We start from the raw sequence: 22,183 nt of genomic DNA on the forward strand, positions 1-22,183 counted from the left end.
GTTGAAATGACTCACGATACAATCATATGAGAGAGACACTGAGCACTCCTGGAATATGCAACACATGCAGTATGAACTCAACCACGTAAGGAGGAAGATGAAAAACTGTGCAGTAAGAACTGAAAATGTTAATAGTAATGGTTAGAATCATGGATGACTTTTTCTCTTGAACTTTTTTTTTTGCTAAGAAATTGAGTTACTTTTTGATAATGAAGCAAAAATATATACCCTGGAAACCTCACACATGTAGACAAACAAGCATGCATTATCCATGTACCCTACCACACACACACTCACATGGAAATACTGAAGGCAAGAATTAAGTCTGAGCCTAAGAAACGGGCCATGCGAAGTGGTGCTTTCTGAATGCTGCCCACCTACTTCAGAAAGTCTCAACAGACTGCAACAAAACTAAACCATGGAGGAAATGCCAGCCACCAAGTGCTGAGCTATAGAGTAACAGTGTTTATGTAACTACTCGTTTGGTTACTGAATGAGATTTTTGTCTAAAAGAATATTTATAAAATGGTACGAGACGTTACTCTGGATGCTTTGGAGGGTGATGGGTTGAACCAAGAACTTTGACTACATATTTGGTGAAACTAAAATTCCTTTGATTTTGTTACAAAATTCTTTTTCTAAATTCAAGATTAAGAATTCATAATAGCAATATGATGATAAGGAACACAGCAAAACCTACTCAATGGGAAGCCCCCCAGAGAGACACTGCAGTCTCTGAGCACAGTTGCTTGCAGGCACTGTCAGATGGGTCGGGCACCTGGGGGCTTGAGAGGCAGTAATGAAGCTGTCCCCCTTCAGGGAGTGGGCCGATGCCCTAGACTGAATTTCCATGTTCATCTAGCAATTTATCTCTATTTCACGCTCTACTCATGACAGATTACCTCATAAGCACCTTGCCCTCAAGTTCACTTGCAGCTGGATTAATTATGATTTGAGATTAGGAAGCTATTTATTCTGTTTAAGAAAACTAGGGGTGCCATGTTCATAGCACTGTTATTTATGGTACAGTTAGCCAACCTAAGTGTCCATTGATGGACAAATGGATAAAGCTGTGGCATGTACACACAGACACACACACACACACACACACACACACACACACACACATAAATATCTTCAGCCATAGAAACAAGGAAATCCTACTATTTGCAAAAACATGGATGGACCTTGATGGCATAATGTCAAGTGAAATAAAGACAGATACTGTACAATCTCACTTAAAGTCAAACCATCATGCTATATACAACTTAAACCTACACAGCGATGTAAAAAAATCCTGGAGCTCGGTAGAGTATAGAAGTAGATGCCAATCAATTACTTGATAGCACTGCTGAAAGAATGAGTGTCTTCTTGGAGGTCACAGAGAGTGGAAAAGGGACAGTGGCCCCAAAAAGTCCTCTATTAGGAACCAGGGACCTCAAAGTCTGCACAGAAGTCTACACCAGCATTGAGGTTCACTGTGCAGAGCTCCATGAGGCTACAGCAAGATCCACGACCTGCATGGTGAGCATTCTCACAGCTGATCTCCTTAAAGACTGGAGGTGAGGGGCATGAGGGGCAGACACAAGAGAGACACCAGATAGTTTTCAGAGGAAGATCTAGGTGCTGAGTACTGAAGAACAAACTAGTATGTGTGGAGTATCCACAGAGGCCAGTTCCTGTGCTCAACAGCTCACACTGTTCAGCCTCATGGGAACTCTGAGGTAGGCAGTCTATTCTACTCCTGCTCAAGCGAGCAAGTAACTTGACAACACCAAGTAAGTAAAGAGGCAGAGCCCGCGTACATGCCTGGCTCCATCTGACTGTTCAGCTTTGTTCTTTGCCCTGAGTTCTACTTAATGGCTCCCTTCCTCCTTTCCTTCCCTCCCAGGAGCACATGGAACACTCTTCACATCGTCTCAGGTGGGCCTGGGCCTCTCTGGACAAGCATACAACTTTTTGGCTCTCCCACATCTGCAGGGGAAGGCCCAGCTGGCCCCCGTGTGCTGCCCTGGAGCGGGCCATGGCAGCGGTGGTGTTGCATCAGGACTGACAGGTGAGCAGATGGGCCTTCAGTCCATGGTGAGTCCCACTTCAGAGACAGCAACAGAGAAACCCTTCCCCCGATGCCTCTATGATACCTTCACATCTGATCGGTTTGAATCACAGTAGCAATACATTTCAAAATGGTAAAGTTTGTTTTTTCAAACATGCTTTAAAACAAAGCCACATTTAAGATATGAGTTCGTCAACACTTTACTGAATTTTCATGTGAAGTAAAGGGAGGATTCTTGCTTTTGGAAAAGCCCTGCTCAACTTTTCCAGGGTGGCTGCTACGTGGCCCAGATTAGAGTACACTGCAGTTAATTAGGTTTTGGTTAATAAGGCTTATAGAAATACTTCTGCTTTTGGCTATAGCTGACTCATGGATCTTGGTGTCCCTTCTTTCTCACATGCTCATTTCTTTCCTAGACAGCCCTTCCTTCCATGGTACCCTGGGTTAGTATAAGAAGCTGTCAGGAAGTTTTAGAAACTACATGGTTTATGGGGAGATGTGGCAGCTATTCTATGCAATTTGAGGTTCCAAATAATAAATTATTAAAGTCACTGTAGTCCTGAGGGAGAAACAGCAGAGTCTAAGTGAAAGTACATATAAAAAGCATTTTAAGCACTCAGGCTGAAGGGGGATATAGAAATAGAGACATGGGAATATCCAACTAAAAGTAAATGGTTTATATTTGGCTACTGAGTGGGTTGTGCCATTTAATTCTGACCGTTCTATTTATCACTCCAACTGGTTTGCTTCCACTGACAATGACATTAGTTTTATTCTTCAACACCTAATAATAACCACAACTTCCACTTATTGAATGCCTCCTATGCTCTGGGCACTGTGCTAAGTATATGGCATGAATCAAATCCATCTGGCTCCTAGGAAGTGGCAGGGCCAGGGTGGGAACCAAGGGGACTGTGACTCCGCAGGTCCACACACCCTGTGGTGGGACCTCAGGGAGGGCCGCTTCCTGGGCAGGGTCCGGGTCACGGGAACAAGTGTCACTGCGCACTGACTGGAAAAATGGGCGTTTAGATGCCCTGCCCCTTGCAGTTGTTGGGGCTTAGACTGCCTCGCACACCTAACACAGCCCCACAAAGGGATGGAGATAACCACATGGCTACTGGGGACTCACGGTCCCCTGATGCAAATCTTTATTTAACACTCTTCTCCCCCACCCCCCAGAGGAAGAGGATTAGAGGGGAACGTTCCAAGGGAAGCATGAGGTATGACACTAATATAATAAGTTTTATTTTTAAAACAAGCACACCAGGAGTCATATATCCAGACAAAAGTGATCCCCTTCTAAGTAGTCATTGTGGGACTCTAAGTGTTGTCCAACAATGAACAGTGCCCTTGCTTCATACAGCTCTGGCATTCTCCTTCTGCAGTGGCATCCAGAGCCCACTTTTGAAACATGCAAGGAAGACGGTCACCATTTTATGAACGCTCCTTGGGTTGGATCAGCTTTGGTACTTGGTCTCCTCAGCTCTGGCCTCTAGCTTATCCAACAGATTAGGCTTGAAATGACTTTCGGCCTCTTTCAGAAACAAAGTCCCTGCTAAAGGATGGAGATCTGCGCCTGCAATCATGCCGACACTGTGTCGGGAGCCTGGAGGGCCCATGCGCGACGCCTCCTCCAGAGGGCCGTTTGGCTTGTGGAGTGCTCAGAGATCGGTCTTACCGTTTTTGGATTCAAAATAGAAGGAACATTATCTTGCATCACATACAACTACCATAAAAATATGTCCTGCCTTTCAGTGGCAGAGTGTGGAGAACCTAGTATGAGATGTTTCCCCTCCTATTTTCCTTGATTCCGGCTGACCGGCAAGGGGAAGGAGAAACACAGGCCTCGCTGTGTTAGCCCCTCTGGAGCTGACTTCTCCAGCTGCTTAAGTCTCGCTATCTCACTTCTCTTCCAGATGAGAAAAGAAGTCTTAACAAGCTGTTAAACTTAGACTTTGCTTTTCTTGAGCCACTATGCCATAGAGCTAATTAACAGCTGGGGAAAACCTAGAATCTAGAATTACATTGTTTTCTTTCTCTATAAAGATCCAGTTCAGCATTTAGGGACTCACTGATGTGGCAGCTCAGGTCTTGCTCTCAACCTGACCTTGAGGAGGGATATACATTTGCCCCTGGAAGGAAAGCATCTCCAGATTTCCCCACACCTTTCCTCTGGAGAAGGATTATAAAAACTAAACTCCAACTAACTGTGTTATATCTGGACTTTTCAATTTCTGCCAGGAGACAACTTTCTTGTACAGACACTTCGGGTCCTAAATCTGGTTGAGGTGGCCATGCAGTCAGTCTTGGTGTGGGGGTAACTTCCCTGGAGGAAGTTCGCTCTAGAAACTGCATCAGTTCCTTCAAACCTCCAGTGGCCTATTTAGAGTCCTGAGAAGTAATTTACTCTGGGATCCATCCCAGTGGCCAAGAAACTGACTGCAGAACCATCCAAAACAGGTAGTGTAGTGGGGGTCTTGCTCTTCCTGCAGACTGCTGAGGGGGCGCTCTTCTAACACGGGATGCGGGGTGCTCAAGGCAGAGGAGGCTTGGCCCTTGGGGAAACGCTCACGAGCTGTGTGTGATTCCGGGTCCAAAGAGATATGCCAAATGTTTCAAAAAGATGTGTGAACTGCATGCCATGCTAATAACATCACACTTCAATTTGGTCTCTTAAGTTTGAAGTCCGAGGGATTTAAAGAAAACTTTCATGAGATTGTTTGGGCAGGTGTGAGAAGGTAGCATAGCAGGTACAGTGTGGGTTACACAGACTTAGAAAAGGGAGTGGAAAAGCAGCCAAGTATCACCAATGACACAGCTGACCTGGATAAAGATAGCGTAGTACCTTAAAAAATTTTAGCTTCCAAATTTAACAATGCATTACAATACTCTTTCTCTAACTCCCACAAAGGAATGAAATGCTATTATTTTATATTTTACTTTCTCTTAAGTGACAAGACACTGAGATCCTTGGCCTGTGGTATCATCTCATTTCTATATCCCAAGTTGGGTATATGCTGGAGAATAAATAGAATGTGTGAGCATCTTGTTTGAGAAACCAGCTTTACTTTTTTTTTTATGTAAAGAGGAGACAAGCAGAAATTGCAATGAAGAAGGAATCTGAGCAAACAAACAATCTGCAGGCCACTGAGAAGTGCACAGACACTCGTAGGCAGAAGGTGATGACTCAATTTGAATATGTTGGCTCACCGGACCTTCACAGACTGTAAAATGCAAAAGTGGAACTCAAGTGAAGTCATGCTGAAAATGGATGCAGGTGGCCTAGACAACTTCAACGAGGGAAAGAGCTAATACACAGTAATTCTATCAGCAAATGATGAAAGATTTTGGGCTAAAAATGCAAAATTATTGATTTCACTCCAAACTTGAGTAGTTTATAATTTTTAGCTTCTAATGAGTAAAGCATTTCTGCTCTTAATTCATTTTTACAAAAAGAAAAAACTGAGACAAATATTGTCCTGTAGGCAACTCCTACCTCTGTCTCCAGCTGCTGTGAAAGCAGGTCTGAACAGTTTTAAAGACCTTCCTTGGAAGCCCATTTTTGCTTTATTTTATTCTATTTTCTTGGGATGGGAGTCTAGGTGTTTATAAAGGCCACAAGAGCCATTCAGATTTTGTCAACATACTGGAAAGAGCTGGTGTTGGCACAGGGTTCCCAGATAATAGAGGAATTATAAACTTTCCTAAATTTCACACTAAAAATCTCACCAAAGTAGTAAACACTGACTTCTTCTGGCTGCTTCCTACTGCACGCAGAGAGAGGACAGAATTTCTCAGTAACAAAAGTCCATCCTTGCATTAAGCATCTGCTATGGGTTTGGTTTAGCACTTCACAGATAAGAAGTTCATGAACACATTCTGTCCTCAACTTTAAATAAGGCCTCATCTCTCATAAGGCCTACCATCCAAGGTGCACCTACAGGCACTTGAAAATTATACAAAGAAATCATTTTGAAAATGAATAACACAGTTTAAAAGGCAGGGAGGAACTATGAAAGATGAAGGTGGCCCAAATAAGAAGGAAAACCTAAAATTTCCTTGAGGACTTAAAGAAAGCTATCTATGTAACAGTCAGGGTACAGAATCTTCTGAGGAAAATCATGAGGCAGAAGCCATTGGACTTCCTGGAGTGGCCAGTTTCTGCACCTACAGGAGAGGTCTCGTGCTGCCAGCCATGGCTGCTCAGGAAGATGCCCCCAGCACCTCCAGATGGACTGCTGACTGACCGCACATCTAATTACATCTCCTCCTCAGATATGCAAACCTTATGTAGAGTCTTTCCCCCTAACCGTTAGAGGGTATAAAACAAAATCACAGTGGGCACCATGAACAGAAAGAATAGACAAAAGACACATGCTACGGATCTCTTGAAACACCAGGGCCAGCCTCCCTTCTGTGCAACAGAGACCTTTTCAGAATAAGAATGTGGAGCTGCAGTGCAGATAAAGATGATGCCACTGAGAGGCTTCCCCCAAGTTAACCAGAACTTGGATCTCTGTTTACACAACTGGGGCCTGCACAGGATGCTGAAGTGAGGAGAGCTGCTGATAGGGTAAGCAGGAGGACAAGCCTCCTAGGGTGTAGGGTGAGACCTCACCAACTGAAATCACACAGTGTTTATTTTTGTTGTGACAACATCAGGCCTGTTCCAAAGTTAGTACAGTGCATGACAACTGGAGTGTTTTTAGCCTTACACCTGCTGAACGTCACACAGAGGCACATCTTGCTTCCCTTCCTTTTTGCTCTTATCACTTCAACACTAACTGTGACCACCTGGGCTGCAGAGTCAGGGCCACGGGAACTGGAATGAAGGCACATGAGGATGTGCACAGCATACCAGGTTTCTGCCCTCCGAGAGGATGCCCTGATTACAGATGCCAAGTACTCTGTCTCCAGCAATCACAGCAGGTCATGCACAAGTTCACAGACTCCTCAAATGGGACTAGCTTCTCAAACAAAAAATGAAAACACTCCATTCTCTCTCCCGTGGCCATGTCTGGAAGCACAAAAGGACGGTCAAGTGCTGACATTTGTGGGCAAGGCACTGACACAGCACAGCTGCGCTACAGACCCTCTGCAAGCACACTGTTTCTGCCCGGACCACGACAAGGTGACTGCGACAGTCATGGGCTGGTTAGGCTATGGGTGTGCAGGATGAGGTACACCACCAAAGCATTACCTAAAATAGTCTTGTCCTTCAAAAGCTCATCCCTAGGATGCTATACCCAGGCCTTTCTCTTGCCAGAAAGGCAGGTGCTATATTTAAAGCAAGATACCAGAATCCATTTGATGATGCATATCACCTCAGATCAGCTGCACTGTGTTAGAAAAGCTGTAACTGTACTGAACCAATGTACATTCCCGTGTTTACCATTTATAAAATACTTTACTTATGTATACTAAGTCACTTAGTTTTCATAGCATTTTAGTGAAGCACAGGACAATATTATTATTATTCCCATCTTACAGATGAGAAAACTGAGCTAGGGTTACACCATATCGAGACACATGGCTAGGATATGCCAGAGGTGGGATCATAACCCTTTGGATTCAAAGTAAATTTTCTTTCTGATACACAGAAGTTTTTAATTTTAAGAAAACACACTTGGAGAAACAGCTGTGAAAAATGTTCCAGTGAAGGTGCCAGTATGGCTTAAAAATGTACAATATTTAATTCCGTGGGTTTCATGCCTTAGAGACGCAGAATTAAATATTTACTATGTTTGATTACTGGGCTGAGTTAAATACACAAAGATCAACAGATGTTCCAAAGAGATACTATTTATATTATCTCTAAGAAAAGATAACTACACAAATAAATAAACATAATGTAAGCCTAATCATAAACCTAAGCAACAATGAATGCTGCATGATAGATGGATTTGATGCCAAGTGTAGACACCGTCCCTCCTTAGGAGAAATTAATTATTAATCATCTGCTAGTTGAAGATGACTATGCAGAGGAAATATAATTATACCATCACAGCCAAATAAGTGCCAAGCTGGCCTGACTCCACATGAAAGCTCTGACTCAAATATTAAGATGTGTACTATGTCACTTAGTTTTCACAGCATTTTAGTGAAGCACAGGACAATATTATTATTCCCATTTTACAGATGAGAAAACTGAGCTAGGGTTACACCATATCGAGACACATGGCTAGGATACGCCAGAAGTGGGATCATAACCCTTTGGATCCAAAGTAAATTTTCTTTCTGATATACAGAAGTTTGCGTAGAAACAGCTAACCTCTAATCAGACAGATGTACAACCTGCAAGAAAATAATTTTTTCATGTACCATCTGTAGTGGAATTCATTTTCACAGGTCCTTAAAAGATACGAGATACTTAATGACACTTAAAAGATATTTGCTATGACTTGAAGACATGAAATCTGAGTATCTTAATTCTGTTCACATCAAATTATGAAATACATATACGTAATGCAAACAACTGACTATCATCCCCAAATAACCAACCTTTGACAAAGACTTAGGTGAGAAACATGCAATGATGCAGGGATTTCCAGTGCACAGATATGACTATGTATCTGACTTCAGATATTTTCTAAAATAACACACGGTTGCAAATAAATAAATACATATTAAGTCCTAAGTTTCGAAACAATATTCTAAGTGATACTTAGAACAGCCAACACAAAGGTGCTTAATCAAGAACAATCATGTGCAATCAGCTTGGCTTGATCAGGGGCACATCTAAGCACCATCTTAATTTCCAAAGTCAACAAGATATGATGCAGCAGCAATACAGGCTTGAAGGCCCCATAAATTAAATTAAGAAAGATCTTTATGGTCAAAGTAGTGTTTCTTTATAGTATTTGGCCAGAAATGAACAAACATGGTGAGGTTCTGTGGAAAGGCTAATGGTCCCCCTTAAAGAAGCTGCTAGAACCTGGTCCTTGGCAGAAGCATTGCCAGCACAAACACCAGAGCAAGGGTGAGGTGCTCAAGGCAAGCGTCCCCGCAGGCATGTATGTGCCTGTGGTGTAAGGGTTGCTGGCTTAACTGTCTGCTGTCCTTTTGGAGTGATGGAATAAAGGTCTCACTGAAGCATGGCAACAATTTTTGCTCTAGAAAGGTTCTAGAAGGGCATGTAGGGTGTTGCCAGTGATAAGACCACGGATGCTATCCTGTAAGGATATAGTGTGTTATAGTGAAGGCATCTGCTGTTTATAAGAAATCACGTATCACACCAGTCATCACACAGAATTCCCACCAGATCTTTTATCTCCACTTGATTTTATGCTCACGTCATCTTTTGATTCCTGTTCCCCATTCTTTAAGCCATTATTACAGTCAAAAAGCCTATGAAAATAAATTCTAAGTTCATGTTGTATTTGCGTAGAAAACTGGAATATAAAAAAATAGGGAATCAGATGTTCCATTAAAATAACTGTGTGATTAAATTACTACTTAGTTTCCTTCTAGTACAAGGATGAATTCCCTAGCGATGGGTATTTTAAGTAATGAGACAAAGTTGTTCACTTTTCAAAATTAATCATCAATCCTATTAATTATGTATTACACATGTTACTAAATTAACACACATAACGTGAGGCCTTTACACATCAAAAGGGATGGATGCATTATCACTGTGCATTAGGGACTTGATAATTTAGCTGAAAGGAACACAAATATTCATAATTACTCTACTTTTAGTAGGATCACCACTTCTCAATCCTCTTATGCTGAGAAAGAATACTTCACAAGGTGGAAGGCGAGCACGCTTTTGTTTAGGAGTTTTATCACTAAAAAAGAAGTCAGAGTAAAGGCACGTCTGAGGTCTTTAGAGCTCCATATTGTAGCGCTAATTTGGGAGAGGACTCCCCCCTCCCCCACCACCCAGGGACCTGCAGCTGTGGGGAGGTCATGCCGCCCTGGGAGCAGATGATCTAGGTTAAGAAGAAACTGGGTTCAGACTGAGAAAGCTGGTTCTCAGTACCTGCTGGAGAAACGATCCAGTGCCTTAAGGCAGGCAAAACGCTGGCCTTTCTTTCCCCCACGCTGGGTGATCTCCAGAGGTGATGCAGGCCTCGCGGTGGGGCTTGTCTGGGGATTACCTGCAGGTGCGTAATGCTGCCCAGCGTGGAGCCTTCACAGAGGGACCAGGACCAGGCTGCCAGGCCAGCAAGAGAACAAGCCTGACGAGGCCAAGGGAACTGACTACAGTCAGACAGGAAATCCCCACATTATAGTCATGAACTGAACTTGACTTCATCAGCTTGGTCTGAAGGCCGATCTAGCAAGGCTACTTGCAAAGTAAGTAGGATGCATACAGAAGGGGCTTAATGACTATTTCAATAATGAAACATGTATGAAGCATTAAGATGAATGAACGAATAAGAGCACACAGTGCTGCCCATCACATGTGAAGTTTCCCCAATGTTCCCCTGAAGATAAATCGTAGGTTTGTGATACAATTATACCTGCCTCAGTCGGGGGAAAGGGGGAATTGTGGAGGGAGATGTATCAGAAGGAACATTTCCATTATACCACTAGGAGTTTATATGGACCACAATTTACTGAAAGTGCGTGCCATCTAATTGAAAATCAAAATCACAAGTTCCAACTAAATTGGTACTTCCCTCCCAACACCTGCAGAAGAATGTATAGTCTAAATGATGCAGGAATTGGAATAGGAAATATGAAAGCCAAAAATAAAAAATAAGGAGACACAGAATACTATGATTTGCAGGTTTCTTTTCATAAACTTAAATTACTGAAATTGGCTTTGTGAGAAAGAGAACTGATTTACTATTTATCATATGGAAACATATTTACTAGCTGAGAAACTTACTAATTACAAATTTACCACTTAAGGAGCAAATATAACAGGAACCTTTTTATGTAAACAAAACAATCTGAGAATATTGAATACATGAGAGACTCACTGACAAATTTTTCATCTGAAGGTAAGAGAGCGTTCTCAGGCCTCCTGGGCCATGAGATTTCCAAGTATGATCCGAGCGCCCTCAGCCGATGCATCAACCATTTCTGTATCGAACTTCTGAAATGTAAATGCAGCGCTACTGGCTGTACCCTCCCCCCGCCCCCTCCACCCAACCACTGGCCTGAAAACTGTGGCCTAGTTACGCGTTTAGATTCACCCCAGGCTGTGCCATATCTGCATGAGTTTTGGTCAGCTCTTTGAAAAGATAAGTAGCACGAAGTTGGATGTCTGATACAAAATGAATCGAAAATGATACACTTTTGGCTCCATTTAGGAGTTTCAGAGCTTATGGATGTTAGAGCAGAACCCAATGCCCAGTCACTAAAAATGTCCTGATAGGCTTAGGACACTCCTGGCCTACAGCTTTTGTCCCATCATAATTACCAATAGCTCCCATTTCACTCTCAAAAGCACCATGGTTTGAAGAATAAATTACATAGATGGTCACCTATTAAAAGAAGAGAATCCAGCTTTCAAACATACATTTTAATACTCCCTGGCCATTACACTGAGGAAATCTACCTGTGTAAAATTCCTGAGAGCAGGAATTGTGTTTTAAAATTATCTATCTCTTGTATACCAACATGCAGAATAAGCTCAGACGTGGTCCCCTGTGTTGTGCCAGAGGCCACCGTCAAGGCGAGGGCACTGTGCTGACAAGTTTGAGTTATGGTCAATAAGCCCCTGAGCACAATTCATCGGTTCATCTAGGGGAATTGCTACAAAGCTCTGGGCCAAAAGATCTCTCCTCTTCCTCAGGTATCACCCCAAATACATGCAACGACTTGTATCTAGAGAGCACGCAAAAATCACCAACAATAAATGCATAATACCCACAATTAACACAGCTTGCCTAATTTTTCTCCTGCTCCTCTGATTATAGGTTCACTCCTGGACTGAGATATGTCATTGTCTTTCACTTGACTTTATGAGCTTTACTTGATACAAAAGCAATAAAAGAGAGTGAGAGCCTTGGGAGCAGGGACCATGCCTTTATTAGCATTGCCAGCTGTCTGAGCCTTGCCTTCTGGACTCCAGAAGAGCATCTGGCTTATGTCGACAGGACCAGTCTTGGTACAAACATCAGGCGCTAATGTACGTATGTCCTCTGCTCACAAGCTGTGTCCCCATGGGCCACAAGAATGAGAGGGCTCTGTTAGCTACTCAGGCCTCCCTTGGTGTCCCTAGACTCTCAACGTGGATGACTCCATGATTTAAATGGAATCAATGACGTGTGAGGAGACAGGGGAATAACTGGGAGATTACATTAGTGTTTCACATTTACTCGATCTCAAAGCAGCGACAAGCTTTATGTGTTCAGTGTACTCTACTACGGGACATGGTGTTTCTATGAAGAAAAAAAAACACTGTAAATAGTAACAGGGTGGAGGAGAGTTCTACTGAAAATCCTGACATGGCCAAGAAGCCCCATGAGACAATGTTATAGCAACAAGAGACATTCAGAGTGCATTTCTTTATTCTTAGTAGGGTTTATCTTGGGAACACACCTTCCACATCTTTCCCCTGCCTGATACTACACTTCGGGTTCACATGGTAAGTCACCCAGGAAAATGGATTTTAAAAATATTAACTGACCTAGGCAAATGGCTGTTAATGTAGATTTAGTGGCCACTGGTAGAGACGAAGGATTTTTTTTCTTGATCTTACCTATGCAGTAGGGACAACACTGGCCTTTTCTCAAAACAGGTCTTTCACAGGATACTGAAGGGCAAGACTCAGAGTAACAGCTAATTACGCTATCCATGCATACGCAGCTGGTACAAACGTCAGGCTTCCAGGACTCAGCTGCCAGGAATATATCCCCTTCATCATTTTTGCAGTAACTAGGCACGCTCTCATTATGGGATGAGGAAGGCTGGAGAGGTTCATCTGGAAAAATGAACATAAGGTCAGCAGGGAAAAGAAGATTCCATAGGCCACCAACTGTGTAACACAGTGAGCTTCACTCTGTCCCCTACAAGCCCTGTCACTGTGACTTTGTGCACGTCCTTTACAATGATGCAGTAATGGTACAGCAAGTCTGATTTGGGCAGGTCTTGAATTTCAAGCAAAACAACAAAGAGCCCAAGAGATCTGTTGCAGCGATTCTGTTAGCTACCCACCCTTCTTCCTTAGCCTAACAAAATTCGGTTTTTTGAGGGGGATGGGTAAGCACGAGGGCCATGAGGGTTGAAGTCAAACAGGACAGTCCTGCTCCATACTTCTGCAGTCTCCTGTGCAGTGAGGGGACTTTGGGAAACTTCCATTTTTTTAAAAGAAGGGCAGCTGTCCTTCCACATTCTTCATGCCTCCAATGAGGTTGTTGCCTGTAGCTACATACCTGTAGGAGAGGGGCCTTCACATCACACAGACACTGAATCGCTGCTGATAAACATCTGTCTCCAAACTTCTTGTGATGTATTAAAAGAAATCTCTGTTCAAAAACTGTAGCTGTGTTTCCTTTTACTTGCAGCTACATGCAGCCCTAACCACTCAATTCCCCAACAGACTTACAGGGCACCTACCAAAAAACACCTACATGTAACACTCTCAGGGGCAGGCACCCACATTAATTAGGCTGAGAAATGATGGGAAATCTAAATCACTCATAAGGATGCACCCAGGCAGAAATCTGCAAACCATCTGTGTTTTTACTACTTAAACTTTGACCAGAGGGCTCCCAGATCTAGTTCCAACCTGAAACAGAAAAGACTGTCACCAGAAAACCCAGATATCATCTTGGGTCTTGGCGTTCACTGGAATTGCATGAAAACTCTAACCTCAGGCACAAACCTTACTGGGAAGTAATGAAGAAAAATAAGTTAGTGAGGTTCCTAGGCTAGAAATGTCATAATTCTGCTGAAGAGAATTACTTCTGACCACCTTCACAATGCAAGAGCCTAGAAATAGCCATGATGGTCCTACCTAGCAAACCTCTAAGAGAGCCACATTTTCTCATTGGATATATGGTCAAAAGAATCATCATGCTCCTCTCAAAATCAACTTAAATGAACTCTGGTATTTTCGGGCACAAAACAAGTAATTGAGATAGAAATGTAGTTAACACAGTGACGCACACTCTACAGATGACATTCTCCTTCCATCTATCTCATGAATACAGTCCATGGCCAGCGAGTCTGACAGAACCTCTTTCAGGAGCATGGCAGCCACGTTATTCTGGGCTCTCTCTGAGGGCCCCTGAGAGGTCGTAATGCACTGGCCCACAGCCGCTCCTCTGAGTCATAGAACCCTGTCTCCCATTACCAGTCCTGAAGGCGGTCCCAAGTGACAGCCATTGGTTCTACTGCTGCAAATGTGTTCTGGTCCAATCCTGGGTATCACATCCATGTGGGTTAAAGACTGTAAGATGGGATTACTTTCCCAGTGATATTTTTGGGGTCATCCATGTCTAGGGGTAATTTCTTTTAAAGAGATTGACCACTGCTAACTTCTGCTCTGGCTGGAAATCTGGACGACTCACTCTAGTCTACAAGAGGCTCTGTAAAAACTGCTGTAAGGTTTCTGTGGGTTGTGAGCACAATGGCCAACCTTGTGTCTAAAAATATAGAAGAGGATGCAGGGACAATAGTGATGATGCTAAAAAATAACAGCTGAAATGAGTATTGTAGAGGCTGCAGGCATCTTGATAAGGCCTGGAGAAGATCCATGGAGGTTGGAATGGGAGCCACGGCTGAGACGCAGCATCTGCAGGTCTTCTGCTGCAGACAGGAGATGCCCAACTGAGCCCCGACTGGAAGCGTCACTTGGGAATCTTGTCCATGCTGTCCACCTTCCTTCTTTGGCCTCCCTTCCCACTTTTTCTGCCCCAAGAATCCCTTCTTTATATGCCTTATTCCGAATATTATTGCTTTTTGTTTTTTTCCAGTTCTTTCACTGGTGCTCACTCACGTTTTAAATTTCTATTCTACCTTCCTTTCTCTTTTATGCTGTTTCTTTCCAACTCTAACAAATAAAGAGAACTTAAAAACTGAAAAAAAAAGAAAGAAAGAAGTGCTATTCTATTCTCTCCCTTTTTTACTGTGAGGTGAAGTCCCATGGAGAACCTGCAGGGATGTTCAGTCTTTCTTCATGAACCCATTTCCATTCCCAGACCTTGTTCTAAAGCAGGCCAGAGGAGAGGGACAGCTGGGGGACAGAAGGAATGACCAGGCACCCTGGGGGAAGTGAGCACCATGGGGATGCGCCTCTCCTGACTGCGTACATGTCATCTCTGCACCACTAGGATGCAGGTATCCTAACACTAGAGGAGGTATTTTTCTAGATGTGAAATATACCATTTATCAACATGACAGCTGAAACTTACATGATGTGAAGAAATTGATGTTTTGAATTTTAAGACTTTTTAAAATCACTACAATACAACTATGAATGAAAAGGTCAGAAAGATCAATTAGGGGGTAGGTGGCTGATCTGAAAAGAGCATTTCACATGTGCTCTTACTCACAGATGGAAGAGTAACCTTTGGAATACTGATAGGTAAGACAGAAAGCCCCAATGTTTAAGACGAGGGCTGTCACTGATGTATCTCTCAAGGTGTATGTAAAGAAAAGAAGTCACCCAAGCCTAAATTTATAAATGGGAAGTCAAAGCCAGGCACACAGTGGCTGCTTCCCGTTAGGAACCACGTGTCGGCAAGGAGAGGAATCCCGCCGCCCCGCGCTGCCGGAGTGTTGGGCCCAGCACGCACGCTCGCCCTGAGGGCCCGGCTCTAAGAAGCCACGTGTTGGCACACCCAGGAGTCCCACTTCCAGGAAGCTCTGCTCTTTCTCTGGGCTGAACCTGAGTCCAGTCAGGTGTCCCGCCAATGAAATCGGGTCAGTGTCCAGCAGGAGTCCCTTCCCCGCTTCCTCCTCCCCTAACCAACCCCTGTATTTGTCCTCAGCTCCTAACACAAGTGGCACCGGAAGTATTTCCCACTTTAGTTAAAGCTTCCTGGGTTATATGCTATTAATTCTTTCCTTTCCAGGCACTCCTCTCAGCGTGTCATGATTTACTTCAACATGGAACAGTCTTGTTTGGCTCTTCTTTTGGATTATTGCCCCATAGGACAGGAGTGTCTGTTTTCATTAACCTGGGGCCCCCATGGCTCAATACAGGTATTCATTCCATTAGTATTTGTGAAATGAGTATCTAAATGGATATAAATTCATGACCACCACTGAAGAAACCACTCAAAGTGGTTTCTATCAAGAGGATGGGAATAGTCATGGTTATATATTAATGGAGAAACTGCAGGGTTGGCCTCTGAGTAAAAGAGTGATAATGGTAAAAATATACTGGGGACTACATTACGCATACTAACAACATAATACGTGTGGACTAGTTCTCATACTAAAAAGACAGCATGCTAATTAATTAAGCTTCTGTTTCATATGGCTAATTACACCAAGAATTCTGTACTAAGATGATGATACTTGGGTAACAGTGGACGATGCCAACAGTAAGTAAAGTGGCTGTCCCTTTACATTCATCTGATGCAATGAAAAAACATTACCAGCGTGAACCCGTGAAGACTGGACACTGACTATGCTGGGTATGATGACACAACAGATTCTGGCCAGCCAATTAGATAAATCCCATGTAAAAAAAAAAGTAATAAAACACAAGAGTTTATGTTTTACTGAGCATAAATGCTCTAAGAGTATACACTGATTTAAGTTGAAAAGATAAAAGATTAAGCAGTAACAAAATAGAACTAGCTGTGCTGCCAACTTGGGAATGTTATCTATGCTAATCAAATACCTTTTGGAAAAGGTCATATATTCTAGTGTTAATTAGAAGTGCTACTTTAGTTACAAAACCAGTAACTTATGTTCCCAATCATGATAAAAATTTCATTGTACCTGTGTTTTGACCATAAATTTACCTGTGAAGGCCAGAATATCTGAGAACTAAAAAGAATGTACATGTGCATTGCTAGTCACTTAATACTTTTGGATCCTAACTTATTAATTATCCCAGGTTTAAGGGGTGAGCATTATGTGTATTTTAGTGATTCCTGTGTTTAATAGCCTTAGAGTATCTTCACCAACCTCACATATTTTCAAAGAATATTTACATCATTTATCAATAACTGCTCTTCAATTTTTGTTAAAGACAAAGATGAGTTTTCGTATTAGCAAAATCATTTGGCGTAATTTGATGCAGCAGGACTGTCTCTTGAGTCTGAGTTATAGGATTATGAAGAAAATGGCAGAAGGAAACAATACCCTTTTCTTTTCAAAGTCACCTCCGGTGCAAGGCATATTAATTGCATAAATATATGGTCAATAGGAGGGGATGAATTTCATAGGCAGATGTTCCTGTATTGGTTTCTGGCTAGTGGGTCTCGCATGCTCCCATGCGGGGCTCAGCCTGGCCTGCCAGCCCTGCAGAATGATGACTGGTGACCTTCCCCACCAAGCGCCCCTGAGGCACAGCGCCAGGTACCTGTACACTGTGGGCAGCAGGAGTCCTGGGTGCGCGAGGGGTTCTGGCACAGCAGCGGCGGGCACACCTCTGTCTCACACAGCACCCGCCCACTGTGGCAGGTGCATTGAGTACAGGAGTCGATGTTCCACGTTTCTCCTTCCACAAAGTATTCTCCTCCAGGGGCATGGCAAATGGAGGGGGTGCTGAGCTCTGGTTTCTGTACCACAAAGTCATCTGGGGAATGACACAAAATCAAAACACAAGAAATTATTCATCTGCAGTCCTACCAATTCTGGAAGAACCTGGTGCTGTGTGCTTGAAGGGATGGAGAACAACTGGCTGCAGGGCATCTTACTCTATTCTTATCAAGAGAAGAGTGAAGGCGATATTCCATATTTGGAAATAACAAGGCAAAAGAAGAGCTAGTTAGAGGAAGTGAGGTTCAAATGGCTCAAGTCTGTCAAACAGTAATGAGAAAATTCAGTACGAGAACACATGTATAGGGAGAAGACTTTCACTGTGGAGGAAAAAACAGGGGCTTCTTAAGGGATATCTGTGAATGTAGGAATTGTCTAGAATAATGATCTCTCATTTACTGAATGCATGCTACGGTCCAATTTCCATGCTAAGTGATTTACATGGTGTTACTTCATTTATTTCTTAAACCAACCTTGTGAGGTAGGCATATTACCCTATTTATTGATGAGGACACTGAAGGCTTAGAGTATGAAAAGCAGATAAGGGATTTGAAACCAAGTCTGTGTGTGTTTGGATAATGGATATGACTCCAGATTAAACACAACTTCCACTTCATCCTCTCTCAGGTCCCAAGTACTTTTATGCTTGGAAGTATGTCCTGCTGCCGAGAAAGCCACACCTCAATCTGGAGCAGCTGCCAGCAGGCTGAGCAGGAAGCAGGAATTCTCTCTCAGAATCAGTACTCTGAAAACCCTCACCTGAGACTACACATCTGTTTGGTGATACCATCATCAAGAGAGGTAAATGCTCAGAGGCTGAAGATAACTAGATTCCTTTCCCCAGAGGAGAGATGACTCTGTTTATCTTCGTGAGATGATAATGACAGAGAGGGAATTTAATGTTGCAAATATCTGGGGAGGTACTGGGAGTTGCCCTGCAGTTATGCTGGGAAAATGAGAAGTAGGAAGACATTAACCATATTCATGTAATCCAAATACAATAAGCATTCAAGTGGGTGCTGACAGTGCTGAACCCTGCCGAGAAGCCGTCTGAAGACACCACGACTAGCTCATGCTTGGAGCTCAGTGGAGATCGGGCCTCAGGAGAACTACCCTGTTTGTGTAGAGATGCTCTGAGCTGAAATCTCCTAAGAACTCACGCGCTGTTACTTTCAAAGCAGCAGTCACAATGAGAGGTAACGCCACTAGTGAGATACAGTGGTGTGGGCTGATACAGTTAATATAGCTTTATCTCAAGGGGACTAGAAGAAACTGGAACTTTGACCAAGTAGACAGACATATTGCAGGAAACTGACAGCCAATGCTTATATTTATAAGCGAATGGACCAAACTTTCTGTGTATGAGGCAAGTGGCGAGGATGACAATTAGAAGGAAAATGGAGATGGAACGAGATTATAAAAGTGCTTTTCTCATGGGTTATAGAGAACACAAGAATTGTTCCAGAGAGCATCAATAAACCAATTTTTGAAAAAGGCTCCCTTATTGCTTTCAAGAAGGACTTAGAGAAGATTGGCAATTACTGCCCTTCTAACCAGTGCCATGCAGGGAAGTGGTCAGAAGAAAGGAGGTGCGTGTTTGCTGGTATCTTACCTTGCTAATTTCTTTGCTACACTACATGCCCCAAGGCAAAACATGACAGTGGCAGAGAGATGGAGAGAGAATCTGAGAGGCAGAGGGTGAGAAAGAGAAAAAATTCTAAGAAACAGTGTCATTTTGTGAATCTTTTATCAGAAGAGTTCAGGAGCTACTCACTTAATCCAGAAAGAAAAGCAGCTGATCCTTGAATGGAAAAGGGATAAAATATTCTTTAAAGTAGGAATCCATGAATACAACAGTTCTGGGGCTTCTAGTCAGAAGAATCTGTATGTGGCAATCCACTAAACACTTTTGGAAAACTCCCCATACATCTATATATGTCAATATATATGTGTTTTTACACATGTATATCTAGATACTCACATGCCCACAACAGTATGTCAATAACTCTGTGCATGTTTGTTTAAGAATTTTCTCTCTCTCTGTAATAGAGAAAACTAGCTTTGGTTCCTCTGACATTCAGTTCTGAAGTCAATCACAAGCACTTAGTGACGTCCTTGCATTTTCACCAGTCTATCTGACTTCTTCACGGAGTCCCTGCTGAGCAAAGACCCAGGTGCAGCCCCCTCTGCACAGTCATGCTGACAATTAAAGCATGGGGTCCTCACTGGAACAAATGATTTCTCCTTCCCCGAAGAGTCCACAGAGTTCTGTCTCGTTAAGCTGCTCATTTATCTTCTTTCTGTGGACACTAATGTTTTCCATATTTAACTAGCGGAACGTGTAAAAAGGAAATAGTTTCAATACAAAGCACATTCGAACTATGGGATTAAAAAACAAAACAAACACTGTAATGGGGTCCTCTCCAGGAGCATGGGACACCTGCCCCTGTGAAACCTTAGTTCCTGGGGCGTGCAGAACCTCAGAGCTGCAAGGGATGTCACGTACCCTGCTTTGTACCCCTGCCAGGCCCGGCGAGGAAGGTGCAGCCCTGCCCGCGTCAGCCCCCTTCACTCTCAGGCTAGGCCTGCCTTGCTGCAAAAGGACCAGAACATAGGTTCCTTCCTGGCTGCGCCGTCGCAGAGGTGGACCCTTCCACAGGGAGATACAGGAGCAGGACTGGCCAGAGGGAAAACAACCGTGACTCTAACACCTGAGAGTACATTTCAACCTTAAAAGAAATCTGGTGTAAGAATCAGGAGATTTCACCTCTCCCTAGCCTTCCAGCTGACACACTAATTTACTCTGGGTAAGAAAGTTAATCTTTCTGTGTCTGTTTTCCAGATAAAAAACTGCCTAAGTGTATTTTCCTATGACTCAAAGTGGCCTGCACAGAAAAAGAAATAGTAAAAATAAAACTGTATAGAGCTCTTCGGATGAAAGACACTAGATGAGGTGTTATGGTAATAATTCTGTTATTGACAACAACAAATTTGGTCCCCTATGAATTAAAATTTATTCTGTGCTCCCAGTAACTTATCGTGACTCCCATTAATATGATTTTAAATGTTTTGGATGTGTGGTTATTCTAAATTTCTTCCTTTGGCAAGAGTGTCCCATAGCCATTAATTTTAGAAAGAGCAATAGCCACAGACTTCAATAATTCTCTCACTCTCAATTATTACTTTATAAATAATAAGCTTTTATGGAATAAAGTTAGCAACAAATCCCTTCTAATTAACTAAGACATTCAGCCTTAATACACTATCCAAAAAATGGAGAGCTGCCGTTAAGTACACAAGCCCACAAACCTTTCAAAAATGTAGTTCAAAGACCAATATAATTGAGTAAACTGTTCAAAACAAAGGAGAGTAGTTTCAGAGCTTTAGAATTTTTCTCTGGTCTTTGGCAAATCATTTATAGCACCTGGCTGATTTTGTGGCTGTTGTTGACAAAAACCACAGAGAGGTGAAATATGTTTCAGGGGTGGTCCCCTGCATTTCCTCCAGAATTACAGACAGGGCCCTGCAAGGCAGAAATCATTTGCTTAGGGAGCACGAGATGGCAGCCAGCCTTTACCTGAACATGACGGGCAGCACTGTCCCGGATGAATGGTGGGGTTGCCACAGGCAGGCACCGGGCAGGTGATCAGAGCACACATTTCCCGTCCATTGTGACAGTAGCATTCCCGGCACCCATCATGCCAGCTCTCCTCATTTTTATGATGATGGCCATCCATGGACAGACATGTGCCTGACAGGACGGGTGGCCAGGCTGAAGCAGGGACCTCTGGACAGACAGAAGGCAGCCTGGTAAAGCAGCAGCTAGTGTACAGGAGAAACAGCCTATAGGGTCCTCACAGGTCTACCCAGATACCAAAGACCAAAGGGACAGTTGACACGGGAAAGGCTCATGAAAGAACTTAAATATGCTCTCAATTTAAAAAAAGAAAAAGAAAAAGTCTGCAAATACCTTTCTCTCCCATTGGTGGGATAACAATTGATTTTTACTCTCTCAACTCCTCATACTTTACACAATCGATGAGCATTGATTTCATAGCAAAATGTTATATATACATTTAACACAGGCAGAATATTCACTCTAGAAGTTATCCAGTGGGGAAATCTAACAGATTTTCATTCAGAAGAACAACTGAAGCAGTGACTAGATTTTTGTTTACTCTGACCCTTTAAAAACACTGTTAAGGTGGTAACTGTCCAACTTGGAAAAAGCACACAACAAACCTGAGGGAAGCTTCATGGCTTAATCTGTGGATCATTCTGACAACTAATATTGGGGTGGGCAGCTGGGCTGGGGCAGGGAGGGGTCGGGGCAGAAGAGCAGTCACAGTGCATGCTCATATATGGCTTCTGGAATGTCTCTGGAGCAGGAAGTCCCAGGTAAAAGCTCAGCTCAGGATTTGTGCCTATACACAGGTATTGGCTGGCTGGTGCTTATTCAGAGAAAGTCGAAATTCTCATGGAAAACTGTGTCACCAGAAGATG

The 22,183-nt window shown here is 43.0% G+C and overlaps 1 protein-coding gene across 4 annotated transcripts in view; it reads right to left on the bottom strand.

Moving 5' to 3' along the window:
* The window catches only part of CRIM1 (cysteine rich transmembrane BMP regulator 1), a 184,756-nt gene that overhangs the window by 16,127 nt on the left and 146,446 nt on the right, over positions 1-22,183 (bottom strand). For 2 of the 4 annotated variants that reach the window (XM_036931634.2, XM_036931635.2), the window contains 3 exons: positions 21,258-21,467; positions 17,502-17,717; positions 12,720-12,941 (listed from right to left, as the gene is read on the bottom strand). In XM_036931634.2, coding sequence (XP_036787529.1) covers positions 12,720-12,941; positions 17,502-17,717; positions 21,258-21,467 — 648 coding nt within the window. The remainder of the gene's footprint in view (positions 1-12,719; positions 12,942-17,501; positions 17,718-21,257; positions 21,468-22,183) is intronic. The other 2 variants (XM_036931637.2, XM_036931636.2) reach the window with 2 other exon arrangements.

The sequence above is a fragment of the Manis pentadactyla genome, chromosome 2 (genome assembly GCF_030020395.1).
Source record: "Manis pentadactyla isolate mManPen7 chromosome 2, mManPen7.hap1, whole genome shotgun sequence".
NCBI classification, from domain to species: domain Eukaryota; kingdom Metazoa; phylum Chordata; class Mammalia; order Pholidota; family Manidae; genus Manis; species Manis pentadactyla.